General features: G+C 31.2%; 1 protein-coding gene across 2 annotated transcripts; it reads left to right on the forward strand.

Moving 5' to 3' along the window:
- Positions 1 to 248: 248 nt before the first annotated feature.
- LOC123670079 (proton-coupled amino acid transporter-like protein pathetic) lies at positions 249 to 20,014 on the forward strand. Of its 2 annotated transcripts, none has more exons than XM_045603586.1 (9): positions 249 to 438; positions 13,029 to 13,160; positions 13,711 to 13,861; positions 14,124 to 14,245; positions 14,738 to 14,822; positions 15,845 to 16,089; positions 16,429 to 16,641; positions 17,604 to 17,773; positions 19,691 to 20,014. In XM_045603586.1, the coding sequence occupies exons 1-9, from the start codon at positions 401 to 403 to the stop codon at positions 19,927 to 19,929; spliced, it is 1,395 nt and encodes a 464-aa protein (XP_045459542.1). In that variant the 5' UTR covers positions 249 to 400; the 3' UTR covers positions 19,930 to 20,014. The 2 variants fall into 2 exon arrangements, with proteins under 2 accessions (XP_045459542.1, XP_045459543.1); XM_045603587.1 differs by lacking the exon at positions 249 to 438 and adding an exon at positions 1,053 to 1,191.
- Positions 20,015 to 22,481: the final 2,467 nt, after the last annotated feature.

Genomic DNA, 22,481 nt, shown 5'->3' on the forward strand with positions numbered 1-22,481 from the left:
TGAGAATCTTTGTGACCTCGATCGACTTCCCGCAACAAGACAAGCAAGGTATTAAAGATTGCAGTTCGCGGTTTCTTATCAAGAATTCCTTTAAGTATTCGTTCAAATTTGTTCTTACAAAAAATTATAAGTACCAAAAGTGTCCATGTCTTAAAAGTAACTTAAATACAAAGTTAATGTAGTACATTGTCTCGGCATTGTATTCAATACCTGAATTATACAGATTGCCTGTAACATTTATAAATATTACTGCTACGTAGACGCTTGCTTAATTCATAAGATCACTATTGCCACCAGTGCACATTTAGAAACATGTCGTACGCGTGAACGGTTGTAAATAAAGCTAACGTAAATAAATAAACGTATTGTATTTTCACAAGACTAAGGACAAACCGAGAACATGGCAAACAGTTATAATATGAAGGAGTTTAGTTCAACGTGAGTCAATAAATAAGTTTATTTCTTAGTTTCATTAATTAATTAAGTATAACTTCAATTAAATTTTATATTTTTTTACATGATCTATGGATTTCTGTTTTTATACTATTATGATGAGTGCTTAAACGTGTTTTCCTTTAGGTAATCCTTTTAAATGAAGATTGCAAGTGGTGCGAATATGATATAAGGTATATTTTAGTAAAATTTGAAACCGGTTTCCTTAGTTTAATTCCTTAGCAACTACACGGATTGGCTTACTAAAAGCCGTTTGTGAGCACTTCCAACCTGACATGTTACTTATTTTACCTTGTTTACTGCATAACTTTTACATAAATGCAAAATTTACTATCAAAAAACTTCAAGAATTTCTTTTTTGTTTCTTATTGACTATTATAAATTCGACGGAGTCTCGCAAAAACTTTTATTTGGTAAATATTTTTGTCTCTGGTCCGAGAATCACAAATTAATATGATACTTATTTAGAACCTTTGCGAAAGCACATTTATATTTTTAGGCGTTTAATCTTGTACTATTTATTAATTACCTAAACAATGTAATGTAAATTATGGCAATGCTCCAAAAACCAAATGTGTCATCTAGTTGATTACGATGTACGTTTATTTCGTATCTCCTTCCTCAATCTAGCAATTATACACTTTATATAACATATAACATCGATTGAATAGACTGGTCTTTTACATTAACCATATACGAAAGTCTGTCACTTGTTTTAGAAATGTCGTCTACAGACGGTTATGTCGTCCTATCCAGGAAATGTTCTTTCATCCTTTATATTCCCTTAAAGTGTAATCAATAGAAATAATGGCTTAAAATTTTAAGAAATGTTTGGTCATTATTTCAATTGATTTTTGTTAAATATTTAATAGGTATTATCTTTTTATTCTTATTCATTAATACAAAGCATAGATAAAAATAATTCATAGGCTATCGAAATTATTTATTAAAAGTGGTAACAATTTTCTAATAATCCTCGATCTTCTTAAATTGTTTCCTAAGTAATAAAGACAATTATCGATAGTTCTTTGTTAACTTAATTAAATAATTCAAATAATTGGAAGTAATAATTTAACATTTTTAGTTTCTTAAACAAAGTATCCTACTTATATCAATGACATATAAAACATTACTAAAATGGTATATCTTATATTATCTCTGGATAAAACAGTTGTGAAGACATTTATTATTGTGTTTTAGACTTTAACTTAGTTTCTTATAATTAAGTTTGCATATCTTGCAAAATGAGTGAGAAACGTGAATTAATGTCATTTGGCTTTATTTAAAATGTTTAATAATGATAAAGATAATAATATTATATGAAAAATTAAATAGAATTCTTGAATATTAAGTGTAACTATGGTATAGAGACTAATTTGTTTATCAAGCTCATTTAAAAATTAAAATTTAGAACTGAAACACAAAATCAAATATTGTTTTCTAATGTTTACGCGAATTTTACTCATTTAATAAAACACTTTTTTCGGATTTTATCGCGGTTTATTGTTAACTTTTGATTCCCGACGTTTCGGATACTTTACAGCAACCATGGTCACGGGAGGAGTCCTAGTTAACAATAAACCGCGATAAAATCCGAAAAAAGTGTTTCACAAAATCAAAATCAAAAACAACTTTAATCAAACCGGCTTTAAAAGCACTTTCGAATCCTTATTTTACAGGCCTATAATTTTAAAGTGATTATTATTGTTTAAAAGCGGGTTTATTATTATTATTATTGTGGTTATTAGCTTACCACCGATTTAGAATGTAAATTCTGCAGAGAAGAATCGGAAGAAACTCCGCAGTTACTCTTTTTAATATAATATATAAACTATGTTTTAGTACAAAAATTTGTGATATATTTTGCATGATATACAGCGTCACTAAGTCCACACATCTTTATCAATTATGTAGTCCTGCACTGAATAATCGCTTTATCTTTTAATTTATTTTTAATGAAAACTTTAAATTTATGTTGGGACAGTTGCAAAATTGTTTGTGGGGTTTTACCGTATACCTATGATACAAATATCATAACCCCGAAAGGAGACATTTACGTCTAAATGTTCAGAATAAACGTAAAACTAAATATTCAAAGATGACACTGTCCAAAAAATAAAAAAATTGCATGTTTTAAGCGGAAAATATTAAATACTACTAGCTGCCCGGATAGACTTTGTTCTATCAAAAGTTAATATTAAACATTAAATAAATGTAACGTATTCCGAGTGATCACTTTATTTTGATTTTTTTTTTAGTATTTTATTGTTCAGCAAAGTGTTGTGCATGAGCCCACAAAGGTTTCTGAGTTGGTACGACCAAAAAAAAATTATAAAAAAACTTTTTAAAGAAGCGTAGCAACGCGGGCAGGATACAGCTAGTAACATATAAAATAAATATTTGCAATGTAAGCGCAAAAAATGTGTTTATTAAAGATATCACATTAGAAACCTCTAAAACTATCAGTGTTCCTCTACTATATTATGCATGTATTATACATATAAGCCTTTCTTTGGAATCACTCTATTTACTAAAGGAAACCGCATCAAAATCCGATGCATAATTTAAAAATCTAAACATACAGACAGCGGGAAGAGACTTTGTTTTATACTATGTTAAATAATATTTATTAATAATAAAAAACGGGTATTTTAATATTATAAACAGACACTCCAATTTTATTTATTTGTATAGATATATAATTTACATTACAGAAATTTTGATATATCATTTTTCAAAAAATTCATGTGCTTTAATTCATTAAACGGTCAATTAGTAGAAGTCATATACTTTTTACAGTTACGTTAAATCTTTGGGAAATTCTTTCAAAAACCTCTTTCCAATTTCATAAAAGTTACTTTTAAAGAATTTTATTACTTTTACGACGGATGCTTGCAGATTGTTTTAAAATAATCTATACAAATAAATAAAATAAGAGTGTCTGTTTGTCATATTAATATAGCTTTTTACTAAATGCATATGGATCTATACGCTACATATACCAAAAATGACATTTTTTTACAATATTGTGTATCTGTCTGTCTATTTGTTCCGGCTAATATCTGAAACGGCTAGATCGATTTTGACGGGACTTTCACTGGCAGATAGCTGATATAGTAAGGGGTAACTTGGGCTACTTTTATTTTTGAAATGTATTATAACTCGACGATCTGAACTATATTTTTTTTGTTAAATTCCACGGACGAAGTCGCGAGCACAGCTAGTTTAACATATAAAAATTCAACATAAACGTAACTATAAATTATGTAAGTAAATACCTATTTATATCTGCCAACCCAATAGTTAATAGATAACCCAACGTTTCTATTTTCTACAGGCTTCAAACTGTCGGTAAGTATCAAAATATTCTCTTTAATTATAACGTCGCTGAATAGGCAAAACTGCTAACGTGCACAAAGGCTGTTTTGAGAAAAAACAATTTTAAGTTTTTTTTTTGCTTTAACCTGTCACAACTTTTTTTCTTTTGGGTGAAAGTAAGAACTGTCAAGGAAACATAATCATGATTTAATTTTATCTACGCAATTAATCTATTACACTGTTCGTATTTTAACTATTTACGGAGTTAGCTGTCACTTTAGGATAAATCCTCTGAGTCCTGAAAAAAAACCAGCAAGGGAAATTTACTAACCTCCACGTTAAGTTCACGGTTAGGGAGTCGCCAACTACTAAAGACTCGAGTGTGTTAACATTCTCTTTGGAAAAAAATACTAACATTATTTAAAAAATATAATAGTCGTAAACGAAAATTACTAAGAGATAAATCTACTACAGAAAGACATATAGCAAAAAGACATTCAGCATCGGATACTAGAGAAATCTCGAAAGCTTTTTACTTTCAAGACATAGTTGCCAATTAAATAATGGGATGATTATACTTTCATCACTTTTTATCTTGTTCCAGCCTAAATATTATTACTAATGTGAGCAACAAAAATGTTTATTATGACATATTAACCCGTATAATAATAATACACTTTATTGTACACCAAAAACAGAAATAATACATATCAAAGAAAGAAAGAAAATATTGACAATATATTCATTAGGTACAAAGGGCGGCCTTATCGCTAAAAAGCGATCTCTTCCAGGCAACCTTAGGGCAAAGGAAATGGTCTAGCGTCAGCATAGGTGTACAAGTTACAACAAATTTATTATAAATATTCAAATAATTAAACATATACATACATACATACATACATACATACATACATACATACATACATACATACATACATACATACATATATACATATATACCCACATACATGCATACATACATATAAATACATATATGTATACATTATAATTATGAATTACTTGTTTATTGTTGAGTTTGAAGAAAATGCTTCCAAACAGTCTTTTTAAAAACTGCAGGTGTTTGTACACGTCTGATATTCAAGGGCAAGGTATTCCATAAGCGAGAGGCTTGAACTGTAAAAGATTTGTCATAAAAGGAAGAGGAGTGAGAAGGAATTTCAAGAAGAAAATTACTGTCAGAACGAAGACAGCGTTTGTGAGAATCACCAAGGAATTTGAAACGTTCTTTCAGATAGGAAGGGGTAAAGGGATTAAATAAAATGGAGTAAAGTAGGGTAAGGATATGAGTATTCCTGCGAAGGCGAATTGGGAGCCACTTGAGTTTTTTGCGAAATTCTGAAATATGGTCATATTTGCGTAGTCCAAAGATAAATCTTATACATACATTCTGAATGCGCTCAAGCTTATTAAGCTGCTCCTCTGTAATGTCAAGATAGCAAGTATCAGCATAATCAAGAATTGGTAATAGGAGACTATGTGCAAGAGCAATTTTAGTAGGAATGGGCAGTAGATTACGCAATCTGCGGAGAGACCCAACCGAAGCGAACAGTCTGCGACTAATTTCACATATTTGAGGACCCCAAGAGAGATGTTGGTCAAAGATAACACCTGAATTTCTCACGCTTTCGCTGTATGGAATGGTGAATCCATTAAATGTAACAGGAGATACCTCAGATTTATCAATGCGGCTGAGCAGTCTGGAGCTTCCTATAATAATAGCTTTCGTTTTATTTGGATTTATATTTAGGCCATAGGCTTTACTCCATTTACCAATGGCTAAAAGGTCATTGTTTATACGCGATACACACTGAGATAAGTTATGAACAGTGGAGTGAGAGTATATCTGGAGATCATCTGCATAGAGGTGGTAGAAAGAAGATATTACATTACAGATAGAGTTTATAAATATTGAAAACAAAAGAGGGGAGAGCACGCCACCTTGCGGGACACCGGTATTGACCATTGACCAATTGGAGTATGAGTCATTCAATTTAACTCGCTGCCGGCGACCCTGCAAGTAACTAAGAAACCAATCAGCAACCTCAGGAGATATGTTAAGAGAACGTAAAATATCACATAGTATATCAAAGTCCACAGTATTAAAGGCGTTACTAAAATCGAGTAACGTTAATACCGTGACCTGTTGGTTTTCCATATTTGATCGTATATCATCAGTTATTTTTACAAGCGCAGTAGTCGTACTGTGACCTGGACGAAAACCGGATTGCATGGGATTCAACAGACGGTGTTTCAAAAGGAAACTGATGAGCTGTTGATGCACAAGCCGTATAATAAATAAATAACACCAATTTAACATAAATCTTTATTCAATTAAAAAATTTGTTCAAACAAAATTGACATTTTCTCAGATTATAAATAAAACAAAAATCACCTTCCTCCGTAATTTTCCACATTTGTTTATAAAAACGTACTAAATAAAAACATAATGTGGAGTTTCGCTATTGCAACTAACACAAATAACTCCCTCTGGAATCACTGTTCAGTTCAGGCGCTATATTGGTCTTTTATACTAAGCTTAGTTTAAAATAACAATATCACGCCCGTCGTTCAAAACAGTCATCCTAGACGGAGTTACTTAAGTTAGTTACAATTACAAGACTCCATTTTAACAATAATCAGTATACTTATTGTAATTTAAATAAGAGATCAAAACTGAACATTATTAACTTCTAATTCTAATAAAATATTGATTGAGAAATAATAATCTACTTAATCCTCATTAATCTCATCCTCTTCGTCAGTGTCTGGTAGCGTGTCCTGAACGTTCGCTATACAAGGCATGTTTTTGTATTCATCGTGGTGTTCTTCTGCGATTACTTTTGATGTGCACAATTTCCATAAATCATCGTACTTCTTTTTAGAAATAGGCCGCCGAGTTTTATATATAATTTTAAACACACTTTTGTTTTTTCCATTGACAGTTAACTCTTCTGCTTCTGTTACATCAGCCGCTCAAAAATGCTAATATCCTGTTACTTAAATTACTGAGTAAAGCTAAAATACTAAAGCGCCATGGTTAATGATTCTTGCTGAAAGATTATTTACTTATAAGCTTGAGTATACGTGATTTCAATCAGCAGAAACTACTAAATCACCATATCTTGTGGTTTTTTCTTAAGCTCATTTGACTTAAAGGACCCGTGGTAAAAAAATAGATTCAAGCGAAAGTTATATAAATACCATCGGTTATCAAAAGTATACTTTCGAAAATTACTAACAAACCTGAATAGGGCTTGTTGCAGCGAGCATAATACTAAACCGACAATTATACGAAAATGTGTCGAAGTAAGCCACACATTAGTAAAAAGTCGCAACACATCTTGTGAGATTTTAACCCCATTTTGAGTGCTAAAGCGCCAAAAAAATGCTCTGATCGCCACGAGACCCGGACTAATAGGTAGAGAAAAAAAAATGCAGTCGAACCATATATATAACTCATTTTGACCAAAATGGCGCTTTAGTAGTTTTGCCTATTCAGCGACGATAATATTTACTATTTAAGCTCGTATGTGCATTTTTTTAAAATGAATTTTTATATTTTGAATTAAATATTGCCTGGTTAGGATTTTTCAAGCAACTCTTTCGCGATTATTTTTCTAATATACTAAAATAAGTATAAAACAATTATCATCCGTTCGTAATCTTCTACCATAATTTGTACCAATCCAGATATAATGGTGTAATAAATTATTAACTACGAGTACGTACGTTTTTTTTTCTAACCAAGTTTTAGAATATAAAATCTCTGAATTAGCAAATCTAAACTTTTTTGTCTGAAGCAAAAACAACAGATTTTTATATGTGAGGAATATAATTACCCACATACATAGGTAAATATTACGTCATGCAATTGTTATTCAGAGCTTTGGTATGCCAATATTTCATGGTGATTATTATAAAACCTTCTGAGCTTCAGATAAAAACTATATGAAGTCATCGTAAAAAGATAGAAACTATTTTTTTTTTTCAAATCAAAATCTATAGTCATAAGTACGTGTAAGGTTTGTTAACATTTTTGATTATTGCTCCGTACTCAATAAACAAATTTCCTCATAACACATTAAAATTAAAATATAATTTTAACCACTAAAACTAATCATCTGAACTGCCGCATCTTTTGTTTTCACTCAGCAATAAAATATAGGAGTGATAAAAGAGATCCGTTTGAATTACGTTTCTATAAGTCATTAAACTTCTAAATGCTAAAGAGCCTTTTATATCAAAGAATACCCTTCAAAAGGCACTTACATCAGGGTCACCTTAATAAAGTTTTGGACGCTTACCAACTAAGAAGTTACAATAATATCAATCAGAAGACAATTTAATGTCATTGACCTGTCTATTTATACAATAACCATAATTTATAATTACAGAATTACTCTACAGTAATCGATTACATTTGAAAAATATATATAATCATGATATAAAGGAGTTAAAAATAATCATCACTATTCGCAATCCAAACTGAAGTAATTTTTGATTTCGGATTTACATTATTCTTTAATTTCCCTAATTACTCAGCAATATTCTATAATTAACAATATAATAAGACTATCATCATCATCACATCAGCCTTTCGCAGTCCACTACTGGACATAGACCTCCACAAGTTCACGCCAAAAATGGCGTGAACTCATGTGTTTTGACCATAGTCGCCACGCTGGACAGGCTGGTGACCGCAGGGCTGCCTGACTAGAAAAAAAGTCAGGCTCAACCAGATCATGTATCTGGACCGGATCAGGATAGAATGAGGCATGCCAGATCCAGCAAGCTCTATCAGGACCAGGTCTGGTCCAGACAAGGATAGCCCGATGTAGAATATAATCAAGCATGGTAAGACATACTGGATCAGGATCCGGCCCAGTCCAGATAAGGACAGCCTGATGTAAAATATAATAAAGTATAGTAAGGCTGTAAGGCCAGTATGGATCAGGACCCGGTCCGGTCCAGCCGGCCTAGCATGCATACAACGAGATATCTCTTGACGAGAGAGAGAGATAATGTCTACATCGAGTATTTTCTCGATTACCCTAACATGCGAACTACGAGAGACAAAATTCTCTTCCGAAGACTTCGCCTTGTCGAGTAGAGAAACATTATCAACCATAATCACAACTGAATATCATTCTTATTTCTTATGTCGTAAAGTTGAATTTACAAGGTTATTGACCAATTTCAAACGAGTGACACATGTTTTATTTAACAATGTTCTCGGCCTTTTGGCTAAGATAAAAAGTGTATATCTAATTTAAAAAATCTAATATGGAAAATAAAACGGCGTAAGTAAATGAATTTAATTATATATGTAAAACAATATGCTCGTGTTGTGCTTTATATCTTGTCGCACATTAGATAATTGTAATTCTATCACGCAGTTTTTTTTTTTTTTTTTAATTTTTAAAATTTTTTGAATTTTTGAATTTTTTTTTTGATTATTGATTTTACTTTTATTCTATTTAATTTTATTTTTAGTTATTGATTTTTTTAATATAATTTTGTTTTGTTTTTTATTCTGAATGTTGTCTTGTCTTGTTGTACTAACCCAATATGGACTTATACTTTGGTCTGAAATAAAGTATTATTATTATTATTATTTAGAATAAGAAGCAACAGGGCGCAAATACGTTTTTTGTGTCATTATATGGCACACTTCACTCGACTTTTCGCATTTCCCGCTCTTCGTATACCGAAATTATATAATTATAATAGGGAAACGCCATGGTATACAAAAAATAGGCACCCGGTTTTATTTATTTTTTATTTATCGTCTTTCTCGTCGATAATATTGAAGACGAGAAGTTTCTCTTCCTAAAACGACAAAATTCGACAAAATTACGATGTCATGTTAGCTTCCGTAGAGATAAATATCACAGATCACTAAAATTTAATGATTATCTCTTCTTGACGTAACGAGAAGAGTATCGCGTGCACGCATGTTAGCTACTGTAGACATAGAGAGATAATACGAGAAAAGGGGTAGACAAAATTTTGTCGTGGCGCGCATGCTAGGCCTGCAGATCAGGATAGCCTGAAAGAAATTACGCGAACTGAGCCTGAATCGCGCTATCAATATTTTTAAGCGCACTTATACAGTTATCAGGACAATCTAGCAGCGAGTCCATTTCTACACAGTAAAGCAGTCGTAAGTAGTAGGGAGTAGTTAATTAGTAGTTAATTATTAGAAGTTAATAAATAAAATTTAATAATAATAATTAATTAATAACATAAAAATAAATAAAAATAATTGATATTTAAAGTAAAACATAAATAAATAATACATTGGAAAAAATAAACGTAAATAAATATCATAAACATTTTTATAATCTCAATTCGCTTTTTTTTTTACACATTCGTGTTTTTTAAAACGACCGGACCGAACAGGCTGATCAGGATGAGATGAGATTTCCTGATCTGGACCTGATCAGGAAATCTCATCTCATCTTGATCAGATCCAAACAAATCTTTTGCGTTACATACCTTGTCCGGTCCAGATCAGGCATGCCCGGTCCGGTCCTTCTAAGGAACACGAAAAAATTTCTACTCGGGATGGTTTTGTCGCACCGAAGACGCTGTTGCCCGTCTTCGGCTTGTGTATTTTAAAGCCAGTAGTTGGATGGTTATCCCACCATCGGTCGACTTTTTAAGTTCCAAGGTAGTAGTGGAACTGCGTTATCCCCCAGTCGCCTCTTGCGACACCCACGGGAAGAGAGACGGTGGCTATATTGTTTAATGCCGTAACCACACAGCATTAATAAGACTATATTAAATTATTACTATCGTGGTCAGTAAAGAAATAAAAAGCGATATTTCAGAAATTGTACGAAATTATAGCGTAATACAAATTCATCATATTATATGTACATAAAACAGCACAATGACTATGTATTCTTATAATCTCTCTTCTCTTATTTGAGTTTAAATGAGGTAAAACGCTTTTATCACAATCAGTAAAGACTACGAAGGTATTTTAGATTGTAACAATTGTCAATTCATCCAAGATTTTTTTTAGTAATGTTTATTATTTACAAACAATAATGTTTAGTATGAAGGTATATACTCGTATTACAAAACTACTAAGCTATTATATAGCTATGTGTACGTATAAAAGTTAATGGATCACAAACATTAATTTTGCTGTATGTTAATAAATTTGATATGCCTATAAGAAGTAGATATATAATATCTTTGCCAGTATTTTTGTAGTATTTTTTAAAACGTCATTTTCTTCTCTTTGTTCTTGTTGCATTTCTTTTTTTTTAAAATCTTTATTTACTACTCAATTATTACATTTAACGCCACAATTACTATTAACTGTATTTTTAAACACAAAAAATGAATAACTAAATACCAAATCCATAACATTGGCCTACACTATTTTAATGTCTATTACGAGTATTTATACGACCTTAAGTATTCGTAACCTAACGTACCTAATTACGAGTATTTATACGACCTTAAGTATTCGTGTATTAAAAAAAACTTATGCAACGAATACGTAGTTAGTATAATATTTATCTTAATATGATGAAATAAAAGGTGCTGTATTTGCTTATAACATTGTGATTACATAACCTTAAACGAGAATTATCTCATGGTTAATAAATGCTAGCCTAACTCATTTAATACCTAATTATAATAAGATTCTTCATTCGTCACTTATAGTGAGCAAGTAGACAGTATTTGCCCACTTAAATTTAATTACGTTTCACTATAAGAGTAGCTAGAAGATTAACACAAGTCTACCCGCTTACTTGTGTTAGAATCGAGTATTAATCAATTAGTAGAATCAAATATTAATATTGTTATAATCAAGTAATAATATCAATGTTTAAAAAATTGAATAACTCTTAGTCGATTATTTATATGTAGCAATGTTTAAAGTAAATGATGTTTGTAGGGTAGATTGAATAAGAGATAAGATGTAAGAATAATCACTTTGTAATGTCAGTCTTGGAGAAAATTTCAATTAATTGAAAACCGAACCGATCCAACACTTGTCATGTAAGCATATTCTTAAAGGATAAAAAATATTTCTTTATTGAATCAAGCATTTAATCTATAAGACTATAAGATATATAAGAATTGTATGAAATTCTTGTGATTAAATTGGTTTAATCTCTACTTAAATTTTAATTTTGTTTCGTGCAACTCGGCAGATGAGATTTAGTTTGTTTAATTTTTTATATATTTATTATATTAAATGCGCTGATAAAAACCGGTTCTAGGTAGTTTTTATTGTTCAAGAAAACACCAACGCCATTCCATTTAAAAGTCATACCGTAACCATATGTGGGAATCTATTAATATTCATATATGGAATTTCTATTTCATAAAGTTTTTATTGCATTTTTCATAAAATATATGTTTATTCATAAAATATTCATTGCTTTTTATCTAGCGCAGAGACAATTGTTAGGAAGGACAACGATAGTTTTATTGTTAGTCTTCACAACACTCAATCACCGTAAAACACTAAAACGGGATATATTTTTATCTATGAACAATTGCAATTCAAAATCACTTCAAAGTGTACTAACGCTTGGTTTTGCTGAAGTAAAATGTAAAAAACAAGTAATTAGATGTATAATTAGGTTGATGACTTTTTAATACACAAGTTAATTAGGTAACAATTATATTAATATTTACGTTTTCTTATCTGATAGTATTTGTTTCAGAAAATTTAAAATAAAAACAATTTGTGTACACTAATAAAATATTTAACACAAATTTATTGAAAACAGAATACTTAATTTGTGAGTTAATTTTTTAGTCAATAAATAGATGTATTACAGTCCAAAATTCGTTTCTTAGGAAAATTTTTACCTAAGTAAAATTATTTACTATCTATACAAATAAATAAAATTGGAGTAACTGTTTGTGATATTAAAATAACCGCTTTTTACTAAATTCATATGGATGTATACACGGTGCATATACCAAAATACCATTTTTACTCTGTCTATCTGTCTGTTCCGGCTAATCTCCGAAACGGCTGAACGGATTTTGACGGGACTTTCACTGGCAGATAGCTGATGTAATAAGGAGTAACTTTGGCTACATTTATTTTAGAAATTTATTTTATTTTATGAATCTACGAACTGAACAATAACTTTTTGTTAAATTCCACGCGGACAAAGTCGCGGACACAGCTATACAGTTGAAAATAAATGTTTTAATTATACAATTATTTTTAACTTTCGATATTTACGTCGCAGGGCTGTCATCACAGAAAATGCAGTATTTCCGTCAACAATATCCATTAACACAATCAATACAAAACATAAAGAAAATGTAAATGAAAAAACTTACGACCCTTTTCAAAATAGAGAGTTGGAACATCCTAATTCGTAAGTTACAATACGTTGTTTTTGTTTCTTTACATTTCCACATTAATAACCGTGTTGCGTTTTTTCGAAAAACGTTAGAAATATTCCTTACAAGATCCAACTGGTCATGAAAGGCATTTAGATATGTCTAAATCCATAACATACATCGATGTCCCATGATGTTAAGCTTGACAAATAAAAAACATTTTCTCTGTCTAAATGTCTGTAAGGGGTATCCAATATAGCAGAGATCTATCCGTGCGACAGCGTCAAAATGTCCCGTTAGTGGGCAACGACTCTTTATGAGTGCAAATAGGTTTTATAACAAAATAATACTAATAGACTGATATTAAAATTTTAATCATACCTCATAATACTATAATACTATGTACTTTTGCAGTTTTAATCACACACAATGCCTTTTTTACGTAACCCTTTGGACACGAGTTCAATTTGCACATGACCAGTTAGTTATTCATCAATGCTCTGATTGAACAAATCAAACACTGTGATATATTTAGTCAAATGTACGAGTAGAAATACTGACAATATTTTTTTTATATATTTTCAGAGACGTGAGGTCATTCGCAAACCTATTAAAATCTTCCTTGGGATCAGGTATTCTTGCAATGCCGGCTGCTTTCAAAAATGCAGGAACAATAGTTGGAATTTTTGGCACAATCATCTTGGGATATATTTGTACACACTGCGTATATTTATTGGTAATATTCTCACCCTCCATAATTATTCTTAAAAAAGTAAATGAAAACTAAACTAATGACTAATTCAAATTCCAGGGAAATGTCTGTTTTAAAAATCATTGAATAGCTATTAAAATTCGAACTAAATTTTTAATATTTTATCATATAGACAACAATTATTATTTAAATAAGTCTAAAATGTCATAATTTGTTTTTACAATCGACCTATTTTGGTATTCTTATTTTTTTTTGTTGAGTTATAATTACTTTAAAAATATGACAGGTTAAAACATCACAAGACGTATGCAGAGTATCGAAAGTCCCGTCGTTAGGCTATGCAGAAACAGTTGAAGCAGTTTTTGCAACAGGTCCGCAGTCATTGCGAAAATTTTCTAAAGCCATGAGGTAATAAAATATTTAATTCTTACAAGAGATTATTAGGCATAAAAACTTAAACTTTTGTCTTATAATTTTTTTGAGAAAGTTAACACACTTTTATTCCGTTCCACTCCTATTAACTTCTAATATATTGAACAATATGAATCTTAAATAATAATAACTGATTTTAATCAATTCAAACGCCAAAGGAATCACGAATACGCTTATTGATGGAAAGTCGATCTCCTTGAAACATGACCCGTCATGGAATAAAGTATTGTGAGCCTTGCAATCTCAATGTGTGTGAATGATTGATTATATGGCAACGTTATAATAATTTAAAATTAAATTCGTTTAGGTATTCTATTAAAAAATTGTATCAATTCAATATTTAATTTTTTAAATACTAGGAAAACTAGGATGATAGTCAATACATAATAATGATAGTTAACTAAATTACTATTTCACATAAATGTCATTTAAAATAGAATTGTCATTAATGTTGCAAATCTTTTTCAGGATATTTATAGACTGGGCGATGGCTCTCACAATTCTTGGCGCCTGTGCGGTATATGTCATTCTACTCGTGGAATCCGTACAGCAGGTATTTCGGACAGCTGTCAACAATTTAAATCATAGTTACAGCTAGTCATATAAAAACATCAACGCTAATAATGTTGCTACTTTTTATTACATTGATTGTATGATAAAATAACAATAATTTATTGTTTTAATGAAATCGATAGAAGTATGTCAATTGTTAAAATCACTTTGTCATTCGTTCGTTCGACTTCAATTTACATCGACAAGTAATACGATGTAGAAGTAGATAGTTGATAAAACAATTAAATAATTATCTATTATTAGAGATAACTCAAAAAGGATTAGTCAGAAACTCAGGACTCACGCACTTCAGCCTAGTGCGGTCCACTGCTGGAGGCCAAAAGTGTTGCCCATAGTCACCAACGCTGGGCAGGCGGGTGACCGCAGGGCTGGCTTTGTCGCACCGATGACGCTGCTGTATATTTTACGCTGTGTATTTTAAAGCCAGTAACTCAGGACTCGATTCAATTTAAATGACAAGCATCAGCATTCAATTGATAATTGTACCTACTTGCTCGCAAACGAAAAAAAATCGACTTCAAATACATCGATAAGTAATACAACGTAGGTAGACGAAAAGGTATTAAAGTAATTACGCGTCATTAAAGATTACTCAAATAGTAATTATCAGATCTCGATCAAATTAATTAACACCAAAAACAAGCGTCAGCTATCGATTAAAATATGAATCATCAATATCGGTGTACGCAGTAAAAAGTTATGAGGTACATATAATACAACATAGGTCGATAAAAAAATTGTCATTATTAGATATAATTCTAAAAGTACTTATCAGATCTCAATCAAATTTAAATGAGTGCACAGCGCACATGAAAAGTACAAATTTTTTGATTAAAAAAAAGATTCATCAAAATCGGTCTACCTAGTTAAAAAGTTCTGGGGTAACATACATATACAATACAGTCGAATTGAGAAACTCCTCCTTTCTTTAAATCGCTTAAAATAGATAAAAAAATACCCGAGATAAAAATCTTAAAATGTTGAATTGTTTTCTTTTTTCAGATTGTCGATCATTTTTCTAAGGACAATAGTCTCAACACCACTCTATACTGTCTAATATTTTTGGTTCCGATACTGATATTTACTCAAATAAAGAACTTAAAATACATTGCTCCATTTTCTGGTTTCGCAAACATCTTACTAGTACTAACATTCATAATATGTATATACTACATATGTAATGATTTCCCGAGCTTTGATTCACGACCAATGGCAGTTCCAGTTGGCAGATTACCACTATTTATCGGGTAGGAGCTTGATTATTTTATTATTCCTAAGAAGTAATAACCGTGCATATAATTTACTAGCAAATATGTCTTTACCGTCGCGAACGAACAATCTTTTGATCTCCACTTAGTAAAATATTCGTTTTCAATAGTAACGACAAAATTAATAGGGTATGCTAATGTAGTAGGATGCCGGTGAAAACGGTAAAACAATCAACTAGATTTAATATTTTTAAAATATTCATCATTTTGACGTGACCGAACAATAAAAACATTTATCTAATGTACTTACAATATAAAACTACCCATACAACTTGCAGAAAACCGAAATAAAATAATACTGAGATCAAATTGTTTCAGTACAGTTATATTTGCAATGGAAGGAATTGGCGTAGTTTTGCCTGTGGAAAACACTATGGCTAAACCGCAACATTTTCTGGGCTGCCCCGGAGTTTTGAATATTACTATGAGTATTGTAGTCCTCCTTTATATGGTCATGGGTATTCTGGGCTACTTGAAATACGGTGAAAATGCTGAAGGGAGCATCACTTTAAACTTACCTACAGAAGAAATGTAAGTATAAAATAACATTTTTTACAGTTTTTGTCTGTCTGTCTGTATGTTTGTTCCGGCTAATCTCTGAAACGGCTGAACCGATTTTGACGGGACTTTCACTGGTAGATAACTGATGTAGTAAGGAGTAACTTAGGCTACTTTTATTTTAGACATTTAATTATTTTGTAACTCTACGAAGTGAAAAATATTTTTTTTAAATTCCACGTGGACGAAGTCGAGGGCACAACTAGACTTTCTCTATAAATTAAACATAAATTTTCCTAAAGCAAAAAAAAATTCAAAATCGAATCGGTGGATCCGGATTAGATTACTTGTGCTTAAAAACATTGACAGGATCTTGCAATAAAATCAAATGACATCAATTAAAAGATTAGAGTTCTCGTACATACTTAAATTGAAAATTTTAAAACTTAAAGTCAGTCATGACATTGTTTAATTCCCTTGTTCATCTACACAAAAAAAAATCGCAACAAGCTTTTATCCTTACTAATATCATAAATGCGAAAGTAGCTCTGTCTGTCTGTCTGTCTGTCGCGCTTTCACGCCAAAACTAGAGCCTGAGAAAGGACATAAGCTCCTTTTTAATGCTAAAGGGTTGCAAGATGGGGATGAAAAGTTGTATGGAAGTATCGTTATTTTTAGAGCTAGAAGCTTGAAACTTAGTTTTAGGCTGTTGATGCGATATAAATAAATAAGGCATTCAAAGTTTGTAGAAATTTTACCCTCAAGGGTATAAAATAACAATAGGGACTATAGGGTGAAAGTTCATATGGAAATATGTAAGGTTTATGTGAATATTTCATAAGTTTGCGACAAGAGACAAAATATTAGAGCTATTCAGATGTCCAAAATAAAAAAATGCTGTCCAAAGTCACTATTCCATGCGGATGAAGTCGCGGGCATAGCTGGTATCATATAAATTATGTAATAACTTCATATGTCTACTGTTACTATTTCAGACCAGCATTAATGGCTAAGGTTTTTATAGTCCTAGCTATATTTTTCACCTACATTCTACAATTTTATGTACCGATGGAGATCGTATGGCGCAACACAAGGGAACACGTACCGCTGAGGTACCATAATATTGCTCAAGCCGTGATGAGAGCATTTTTTGCAATAATTACAGGTAATTTACTTTTTTCTACTTCAATAGTTCTACGTTGGCTTGGCGCAACGGTCACAGCACTGGTTTGTAGCTGTTGCGCTGACGGTTGCGGGTTCGATGCCCGCACATGACAAACATTTGTATTGGCCATACAGATATTTGCCGTGGTCTGGATGTTGTGGGTCTCCCCACCATGTCTCGGAGAGCACGTTAAGTCATCGGTCCTGGTTGTTATCATGTACACCTGATAGCGATCGCTACTCATAGTAGGAGATATATCCGCCAACCCGCATTGGAGCAGCGTGTTGAATTTAGCTCTGATCCTTCTCCTACATGAAGAAAGAGGCCTATGCCCAGCAGTGGGATATTACAGGCTAATGGAAGTATTTATAACTTTTAAAATAAATACTAAGTTTTAAGAAGTAACTCTTTATTATACGTTAATTAAGTTAATTGCAGTTACAATAATAAAACCGCATATTTCTAAAAAGTTTACTTTGAACCTGTTCAACGATTGCTGTTTATCTGTCTATATAATATAGACATAATAGATTAACACTTGACATTTGACATTCACATTAGCTTCTGGTGGCACAGTCACAATTTCTGAATTTGGATTTTCAGATTTTCGTTAAATAAAGTACGTATATCCTAAATGCTATTCTAGATATTCTATTTACATACCAATTTTAAGAATTCTGTTTAGTTTTAATGTAATATTATGAATATTAGAATAAAGATTTCGACGTTTTTAACTAAATCTTAACAAATACTTATATACGTTAATACTTAATACGTAAGCCATTTCAAGTTAACTTTCTGCAACTGAGGTGGTAGTCTGTCAAACACCGCTGACCATACCAACCCTCCACATTTCTGAATGTGGCATCCCGTAGTGCTGCCTCGTTCAGTACCTTCCTAAAACAGTTTTCGCTACCCGACCCTCGCGGCCAGAAGACCGCACCGTACTGACTTTTGGTGTTACGAGGTATCAGTGTCTCAGAGACGCAAGCACAGCAATAATGCTGGGTCTAATAGACGTCTGCTGTGTGGTTACGGCATTAAGAATATAGCCACCCCCTCTCTTCCCGTGGGTGCCGTAAGAGGCGACTAAGGGATAACACAGTTCCACTACCACCTTTGAACTTAAAAAGCCGACCGATGGCGCGATAACCATCCAACTGCTGGCTTTGAAATACACAGACCGAAGACGGGCAGCAGCGTCTTCGGTGCGACAAAGCCAGCCCTGCGGTCACCAACCCGCCTGCCCAGCGTGGTGACTATGGGCAAAACACATGAGTTCACTCCATTTTTGGCGCGAACTTGTGGAGGCCTATGTCCAGCAGTGGACTGTATTAGGTTAAAGTGATGAATAGACGTCACGTCAACAAAACTGTATTAATTGTCTTGTATCAGTGGTACATAACCTCAGTATATCATCTACATTTGCTTAGTGTCTATTAGTCATAATTTCATATTAATGCGTTTTGGCAGAAGAAAAAAAATCCGTGTTCCAATACGGTCTGTTCTTCGACTTTCGAAACCAATCGGAAGCAATGACCGAAAAATAACTGCTGATTTTTGCCGAGGTTTAATTTATCCAGCATTGATGTGACGTATTTATAACGACCCACTACCAAATTTGTCAGTAAAAAATTTAAAATAACTAGGTTTTTAGTTTTATTTGTATACCTCTTCTTTTTATATTGTAAATTAACTAACTCTATTAATGTCTATTGTGATATGAATTCCTGGTTCAATGTGGATATAAAATATTTGACACATTTTAATTTGACATCTGATAGACTACGCCCCAGTCAAACATTAACAACAAACTTACCTCAGTCGCAGAAACTTTAAAAATACACAGTGACACGGTGACAGACATTTTATCGATTTTTGTAAAAAAATTTGACATATATTTTTTTAATTTTTCAGTGATAGCTGCAGCTTCATTGCCAAGATTAGAGCAAGTGATAGGACTAGAGGGAGCATTCTTCTATTCCTTTCTTGGATTAATAGCTCCTTCTTTAATGGAACTCATCTTCCGTTGGGAGAGAGGTCTTGGTATATACAAATATATCCTTATTAAGGACGCAACACTTATTATTTTTGGACTGTTTGTACTCGTGACGGGAGTAACGCAAAGTATTAGAGAAATTATCAGGACTAGTTAGTGATACAGTGTTTAGAATTTAATATTAAATTATATTTTTATTATATATTTGTAAATAATTGAAAAATAAAATACTTTACAAAGTACTGTTCTAAGTTTGATTTTATCTTCAAACTAATCGCTTTATACATATTGATAACAGTAAAAACGATTCGAATCAATTCAGATGCACATCTAGGTACATTTGAACTTATTATCAATTCTCCTAATTTCAATAATTCGGTATTTTTTAAAGTTAGAGTTATGAAAGTCAAAGCTCATCACAACCACAACATTAAAATTTTACCGATAATGACTAAAGTAATAATTTATTATCACCTTTTAAGAGTTTTCAATACGTGAAATAAAAAAGAGTTTCAAATACGTGAAGGAAAAACTTTGTGAGGAGTATGAAATTTCGTACACTTACAGTTTATATAGAATTTTTTAAGTATGCATAAAAATATATTAAATAAAAAAAAAAAAATTACTAAAAAATTAATTATTGTATACTATTTTGTTGATTGTCAGTCTGTAGTCAAATTGAATATTTTTTTTTTCATTATTTTTTGGGGTTTTATTTTCATTATTTTTTGGGTTTTATTTTAATTTAAGTTTTTAATTATGGTCGAATTTCGACCACTGAGCGACCACTAGTATATATTAATACTCTAAGATTAAGATGTTTGCCTCCTTTTTTAGAAAAAAAAACCTCACAATTACTTTACATAAATTATAATATATCATTTTGTAGATAATAGCTTGCTCTATCGGGATCCACAACTAAAATATTTGAACTATTTAAAAAGGAAGGTTAGGTATGCTTTAAAAAGAAAGAATGCTATTTTTTTCCTAAAATCAACGTGGATGAAACCGCGGGGCTCAGCTTGTATAATAATAATGAGAAATGAGTAAATGTTTTATATGGATTTACCACTGATTCCTCAACAAAACAGTGTAATGATATAAGTACTCAGTTTATGATGTACTTTGACATTATAAAGGTCTAATTCAATTCAATTTCATAGGTTGCATGGATTTCCTGTTATTATTTCCCCAATAACATTGACGTTGCAAAGAAAAGACACAAAGGTCTAGACTGCTCTAGTGTTCAAAGCAAGTAAAACAAGACTACTGATTATAGTCTCCATACATTAAACAATTTCTAATAGAAAATTAGATTGCTCATAACCATGACTGTCTTCACGAAAAAAGTACCTAAAGTAAATTGTAAATGTCCACCTATAGAGATTACCCGACACAGACATATCTTGGACTGACTATTGATAACAAGCTTAACTGAATTCACCACAATGAACGAGTGTGTGATAAAATAAGGCAGTTTCTTGCAAATGTCACAATACTGAAAATTCGTATTCCGTTTAAGTTAAATATTATACTTTACCACGCATTTGGAGAATCATGTAATACGGCCTCAATAGTTACGGTCTTACGTACAAAACTTATCTTGATAAAATCTATATCTTCAATTAAAAATCTTAAAAACAATAGTGTCACCAAAGATAAAAAGTCAGTTTTATAATAATGAATCAGGATTCTTTAAGCATTTTAAAGTTTTAACAATACATTACAAAGTAGATTTTATATTGCTTAGAGAAAATTTTATAAATATGACGTTAAAAATATTATTGAACATTCTATTTGCACACGGGCGATCACTGAGAGACATAATATTACGAGTATAAATTAGCGCACTGCGTTACGTACGTAACAATATGTATGTATGGTGAGCGTAAAATTTAAATATTTCTATTTAAAAATATTTTTAAATAACATTACTTAAATATTTTGAGCTAAAACTTACTTCAATTGTATGAACATTGTAAATGGTTTTCGTATTTTTGTTAATATTTTAAGTTTTGAGAGAGAAGTCGTACATTGTCTGCGACCATTATAATAAACTAGTTGTGCCCACGACTTCGTTCGCGTGGAATTTAGCAAAATATTTATTGCTTAGTTTGCAGAGTTATAAAGTAAAAAAAGAATATCTTAAATAAAAGTAACTTAAGTTACTCCTTATTACATTAGCAGCCGTTTCAGAGTTTAGCCGGAATAAACAGACAAACAGACAGACAGACAAAAATTATAACAAATGTTATTTTGGTGTAAATAACGTGTATACATCCATATGCATTTATTAATAAGAGTTTATTTTAATATTAATTTAATATTTTCTAATATTAATTTAATATTAATATTTAAATTACAAACAGATATTCTAATTTTATTTATTTATATAGATGTATAGATAATGAATATGTAAGTATAATTAGACTACGATAGCATATGTTGAAGTAGGTTTTTTGTTGCTATTTTTTAATATTTTATGTATTGGAAAATTTATAAACGATGAAAATAAAATTTAAAAAGTTATTAAAATTGTACAAAATACAAAATGAACGTTGGTGTAAGAATGAATCTTAAAGTCTCAAATATTTTTCTGTTTGTAATAACTACCATATCTTATACACTGTGTATCGTATAATAGATTAATTAGTTAAAAACGATTACTTTGTAGATATAATAATCATTTGGATATTCTTATCATAATAT

Source organism: Melitaea cinxia, chromosome 4 (genome assembly GCF_905220565.1).
Source record: "Melitaea cinxia chromosome 4, ilMelCinx1.1, whole genome shotgun sequence".
Classification (NCBI taxonomy): domain Eukaryota; kingdom Metazoa; phylum Arthropoda; class Insecta; order Lepidoptera; family Nymphalidae; genus Melitaea; species Melitaea cinxia.